Source organism: Canis lupus, chromosome X (assembly GCF_011100685.1).
Source record: "Canis lupus familiaris isolate Mischka breed German Shepherd chromosome X, alternate assembly UU_Cfam_GSD_1.0, whole genome shotgun sequence".
Classification (NCBI taxonomy): domain Eukaryota; kingdom Metazoa; phylum Chordata; class Mammalia; order Carnivora; family Canidae; genus Canis; species Canis lupus.
In genome coordinates this window covers 18338312-18344855 of record NC_049260.1, presented here as the reverse complement: position 1 = coordinate 18344855, position 6544 = coordinate 18338312, and the positions used below count along the sequence as shown (strand labels likewise).

Below are 6544 nucleotides of genomic sequence, written 5' to 3'. Positions count from 1 at the left end.
TATATGAGGTATATACGCTAGTCAAACTTCTAGAAGCAGAACATAGAATGGCAGTTATCAGAAGCTAGGCAAAGGGGAAATGGGGAGTTCACTGGGTATACAGTTTCATTTACGCAAGCAAATAAATTCTACAGATGTGCTTTATAACATTGTTCCTGTATTTAATAGTACTTTGCTGTACACTTAAAAATTGAAGAGGGTAAATCTTACATTTTTTAGCCACAATAAAAAGAAAACGTTTTAAGTCCATTCATTTCATCCTGTTTTGAGATGTTGTGTCACTAGGACATACAAATTTACTGGCACATAAATGTAGGAAGAAGATGAATATCACTGTGATTGGGGAAAAAACCGTGATAGAATATACCTGATTATTTAGTTTGCCTTCTTCATTTTATAAGAAACCAAGTTATTTTTAAACTTTTTATTAAAGTATGACATATATGCAAAATCAGAAATAAACAAGTGAACTGTTACAAAGTTAGCACACCCTAGTCACTACCGCTCAGATCAAGAAAGCAAATTATGTGCCTCCAAAAGCCACCATCATGCCTCCTCTCAATCAGGACCCATTTATCCCCCAAATGGTAACTTTTTCTATAGCTGATGCACATTTGGTGATTTTTTTTCCTTAAATCTTAGTCATTTCAAATAAAACTGCTATAAACCTCTGAACATTTCTGGTACAAATGTGTATACATGTCTATTGGTTATGTGCCTAAGAGAAGCATTTCTGGGTTGGGGGACATGCATGTATTCAACTTTGGTAAACACAGAGTTTTCCAAAGTCATTGAACCAATTAAATCTCCTGCCAGTCATGTATGAATATTTTCCTTGCTCTATATTCTGGCCTACATTAGATATTTTCAAGGCTTTTGGATTTTTAGTTGTTCTGGTAGATCTTTAGATGTTTAATTTGCCTTTTTCCAAGTTAGTTTACTATTTGGATATCATTTTATAAAGTGCTTATATGAGACTCCCGCCTGTTTTTCTGTTAGTAGCATTCTTTTTTATTTAAACAATTCACTTTAACTAAAAAAAAAATCACCAACAGTTCACTCTTTCCTCCCACATGTAAGAGATTTTAGAATCCACATGTAAGGAAGATTCATACAGTATTTGTCTTTCTCTTTCTGACTTCACTTAGCATAATGCCCTCAAGGTCCATCCATGTTGTTGTAAATAGAAGATTTTATTCTTTTTTATGGCTGAATAATACTGTGTATAGAGAGCACAATTTCTTTATCCATTCATTTATCAGTGAACTTAGGTGTTTCCATACCTTGTCTAGTGTAAATAATGCTGCAGTGAACATAGGGGTGCATATGTCTTTTTGAGGTACTGTCTTTTGTTTTCTTGGGATACATACCCAGAACTAGAATTGCTGGATCATATGGTACTTCTTCCAGTTTTATGGTTTCGTGTCTTACATTTAAGTCTTTAATCCATTTTTAATTACCTTCTGCATATGGTATAAAATAGTAGTCCAGTTTCATTCTTTTGCACATGGCTGTCCAGTTTTCCCAGCATTTGTGGAAGAGACTTTCCCCCCATTGAACATTCTTGGCTCCTTTGTCATAAATTGATGATTTATGCATCGATTTGTTTCTGGACTCTCTAATCCCTTCCATTAATCTATATTTCTATTTTATGACAATACACACTGTTTTGACTACTATAGCTTTGTGATATGGTTTGAAATCAAGGAGTGTGATGTCTCCACCTTTGTTCTTCTTTCAAGATTTCTTTGGTTCTTTGAAGTTTTTTGTGCTTCCATACAAATTTTAGAATTATTTGTTCTGTTTTGTTGAAAAATTTCATTGAAATTTTGATATGGATTGCATTGAATCTGTAGATTGCTTTGGGTAATATGAACAATACTGATTCTTCTAATCTGTGAGCATGGAATAGCTTTCCATTTATTTGTGCCTTCTTCAGTTACTTTCATTAACGTCTTATGGGTTTCAATATACAGGTCTTTAACCACGTTGGTTAAATTTATTCCTAGGTATTTTATTCATTTGATGCCATTGTAAATGGGATTGTTTTTTAATTTCTATGATACTTTGTTATTAGGGTATAGAAATGCAACTGATTTTTTGCATATTGATTTTGTATCCTGCAACTTTACTGAATCCGTTTGTTATTTCTGACAGTTTCTTTAATGGAAGCATAATTAACATGCAGTATATTAGTTTCAGGTATACAATATAATGATTCAACAATTCTGTGCATTACTGAGTGTTCATTATAAGTGTACTCTTAATTTTCTTTATCTCTTTCACCCATTCCCCCTAACCACCCCACCTCTGACAACTACCAGTTTGTTCTCTGTATTTAGAGTGTGGGGTTTTTTTTTGGGGGGGGTCTCTTTTTTCCCTTCATTGGCTCATTTCTTTCTTAAATTTCACATATGAGTGAAATTAGACGGTATTTATCTTTGTCTGACTTATTTCACTGAGCATTATACTGTCTAGGTCCATCCATGTTGTTGCAAATGGCAAGATCTCAACTTTTTTATGACTAATATTTCATTATACACATGCATGTGTGCATGCGTGTGCGTGCACGCATGTGCACACACACACACATCCCACATCTTTTCCATTCATGTACCAATCAACTCTTGGGTTGCTTTTATATCTTGGCTATTATAAATAATGCTGCAGTAAACAAAGGGGTGCATATATCTTTTCGAGTTAGTGGGTTTTTTGTGGGGTTTTTTGGGTAGATACCCAGTAGTGGAATTACTGAATCCTATGGTAATTCTATTATTTTTAACTTTTCGAGGAACCTCCATATTCTTTTCAACAGTAGCTGTATCAGTTTGCATTCACACCAGAGGTATATGAGGGTCCCTTTATCTCGACATCCTTGACAACACTTGTTATTTCTCTCTTTTTGCAAAAGCTTTTTATTTTGGCATAGTCCCAATAGTTTAATTTTGTTTTTCTTTCCCTGGTCTGAGGAGACATCACTTCTAGTTTTTGGTCAAGTTTTTAGGGTTTTCTATATACAGTATCATGTCATCTGCAAATGGTGAAAGTTTTATTTCTTCCTTACTAATATGGATGCTTTTTTTTTTGTCTGACTTCTAGTACTATCTTAAAATGATAAGAGTGTACATCCTTGTTATGTTCTTGATCTTAGAGAGCAAATTCTCAGTTTTCCACCATTGAGGATGATGTTAGCTGGGGCTTTTTCATATATGGCCTTTATTATGTTAAGGTATAATTCCTCTAAACAAACTTTAGAGTTTTTACGATGAATGGTGGTTGTACTTTGTCAAATGCCTTTTCTGCATCTTTTGTGATGATCATGTATATGGTTTCTATCTTTTTCTTGTTAATATTATGTATCACGTGAATTTGTGAAATCTGAACTACGTTTGCATCCCAGGAATACATCCCAGTTGATTGTGGTAAATGATTTTCTTAATGTATTGTTGGATTTGATTTGCTAATATTTTGTTGAGGATTTTTGCATCTATGCTCATCAGAAATACTAGCCTGTATAGTTCTAACAGTTTTTTGGTGGAGGATTTAGGGTTTTTCACATATAATAAACAACACGTCATCTATAAATAGTGACAATTTTATTTCTTTCTAATTTGGGTGTCTTTTATTTTTTATTTTATTATTTTATTTTATTTTATTTTATTTTATTTTATTTTATTTTATTTTATTGTCTATCTGATCTGGCTAGGACTTACTCTGTTGAATAAAAGTGACAAAAGTGAGCATTTTTATATTGTTACTGATCTTAGAGGAAGGGCTTTCAGCTTTTTGCCATTGAATATGATGTTAGCTGTGCAGTTGTCATATATGGCCTTTATTATGTTGAGGTATGTTCTCTTTATACCCACTTTGTTGAGTTTTTATTATGAACAGATGTTGAATTTTGTAAATGCCTTTTGTGCATCTATTAAAATGATCGTATGATATTTATCCTTCGTTTTGTGGGGTAGCATATTGATTTGCTGATGTTGACCATTGTTGCATCCTTATCTTTCTTTTTATTGATCTGCAGATGTTAATTGTGGATTCTGGATATAAGCCTTTTGTTGGAGATACATGTTGTAAATTTCTTCTCAGTGGCTAGCCTTTATACTCTCTTACTATTTTCTTTTTATGAATAGAACCCTTTGCTATTAATGTGGTTCAACTTATTATTTCCTTTATGGTTAGTGATTTTTGCATCTTTTTAACAAAACTTTTGCCTACTCAAATGTCATGAAAATATTTTATATATTCTTCTAGAAAGTTTGTTTTACCTTTCAGATTTAGACCTACAGTGCACCTAGAATTGATTCTTTGTTTTGGTCTGAGGTAGGGGCAAAGTTTTTCTATTTAGATATTTTTTATATGAATATATAATTGTTACAGTACCATTTACTGAAATGACAATCTTTTCCCATTATTCTGGATGGCCAACTTTGTTTTATATCAAGTATTCATGTATATGAATCAATTCTAAATTCTGTCTCCTGTTCAAGTTATCTATATTCTAGCACTAATAGCAAGCTTTATTAAGATAGCTTTAAAATAATGCTGGCAACAGCCATTGCAGTACACTGAGCTCCACGGAGACAGCGCCAGGGCAAGTGAGAGCCAGATGGGCACTGGGCAACTCTGAGCCTTGCTGGGGAAAATAATTAAACATGGGCAAAGGAGATCCTAAGAAGCTGAGAGGCAAAATGTCATCATATGCATTCTTTCTGCAAACTTGCCAAGAGGAGCACAAGAAGAAACACCCAGATGCTTCAGTCACCTTCTCTGAGTTTTCTAAGAAGTGCTCAGAGATGTGGAAGATCATGTCTGCTAAAGACAAAGGAACATTTGAAGACATGGCCAAGGTGGACAAGGCCCATTATGAAAGAGAAATGAAAATTTATATTCCCCCTAAAGGGGAAACAAAAGGAGAAATTCAAGGACCCCAATGTACACTTGGTGCTCACTTCAGTAGCACATATACCAATGCACCTAAGGGGCCTCCTTCGGCCTTTTTCTTGTTTTGTTCTGAGTATCACCCAGAAGTCAAAGGGGAACATCCCAGCCTGTGCATTGGTGATGTTGCAAAGACACTGGTAGAGATGTGGAATAAAACTGCTGCAGATAACAAGCAGCCTCATGAAAAGAAGGCTGCTGAGCTGAAGGAAAAATATGAAAAGGATATTGCTGCATCCCGAGCTAAAGGAAAACCTGATGTGGCAAAAAAATAAAAAAAATTAAAAAAAAATAAAAAGAGTCATCAAGGCTGAAAAAAGCAAGCAAAAAAAGCAAGAGGAAGAAGATGAGGAAGATGATGAGGATGAGGAGAAAAGGATGATGATGAATAAGTTGGTTCTAGAGCATTTTTTCTTGTCTATAAAGCATGTAACCCCCACTCTGCATGCAACCCACTCCTTTTAAAGAAAAAAAAACGAAATGTAAGGCTGTGTAAGATTTGTTTTTAAACTGTACGGTGTCTTTTTTTTGTACACTAACACGCTGCCAAATGTGTCTTTACATAGCCCTGTCCTGGCGGTATTTTTTCAACAGCCACTAACCTTGCCTGGGACAGTGTAGGGCTTGTAACTTGGTGTAGAAATTTAAAGCAGGTTCTTGTTGGTGCCCAGCAGAAATTAGTTACATATGGGGATGGCAGTTTTTCCATCTTCAGTTGTCTCAGATGCAGCTTACATGAAATAATTAATGTTCTGTGAATTCAATACCACTCTGTAATTGAAAAAAATTAAAAAGTTGCAGCTGTTTTGTTGACATTCTGGACACTTCTAAGTAAACACAACTGAAAAAAAATAAATAGAGGTGCCTGGGTGGCTCAGTCAGGCCTCAGACTCTTGGTTTCCACTGAGGTCATGGTCTCAGGGTCCTGGGATGGAGGCCCATGTGGGGCTCTGCACTCAGGGCAGAGTCTGCTTGGGATTCTCTCTCTTTCCCCCCTTCCCCCATAAGTGTACACTCTTTCTCTCTCTCAAATAAATAAAATCTTGAAAGTAAATAAATGAAATAATGCTTGCTATTTTATAAAGCAAGTCCTCCTAATTTATTATTCTTTGAGAATATCTTGGCTATTTTTGGCTTTTGAATTTTAATGGGTCAGTTTTGATATAAAAGTATTCCAAGATGTCCACTGGGATTGAATTTAATTTTATGTCAGTTTTGAGGTTGTTGGCATCTTTGTGGTATTTTATTCCCATCTGTATAAATGGTATTATATCTTTAAGTTGTTTTTGTTACCTGAGGGAAATTTTCAATAGTACTTTGAAGTTTTCTGTGAAATGGTCTTGCATTTCATTAGCTTTATTACTATGTATATAGTTCATCTGATTATACTGTAAATTCTATTATTCCCATTTTCATTTCCATTATCTCATTAAAATACAGTTGAGTTTTGTATGCTGACATGTGTTCAGAATCCCTGCTATATTTATCAGTTCTAATAATTTGTTCATTTAGCTTAATTTTCAGATTTATTAATATAAGCTCACTTATGATGTTTGTAAGATTTTTAGTGATGACCTCTTTTTTTATCTCTACTGTT

General features: G+C 34.3%; 1 protein-coding gene across 1 annotated transcript; it reads left to right on the top strand.

The window, feature by feature from the left end:
- Positions 1-4661: 4661 nt before the first annotated feature.
- Positions 4662-5222, top strand: LOC119868171 (high mobility group protein B1-like). The gene has a single exon (XM_038586471.1). The coding sequence runs from the start codon at positions 4662-4664 to the stop codon at positions 5220-5222; it is 561 nt and encodes a 186-aa protein (XP_038442399.1).
- The last annotated feature ends 1322 nt before the right edge of the window (positions 5223-6544 follow it).

What these genes read in the sequence shown, in the direction of transcription:
- LOC119868171 (XM_038586471.1), top strand. Translation starts at nt 4,662, where the DNA reads ATGGGCAAAGGAGATCCTAAGAAGCTGAGAGGCAAAATGTCATCATAT.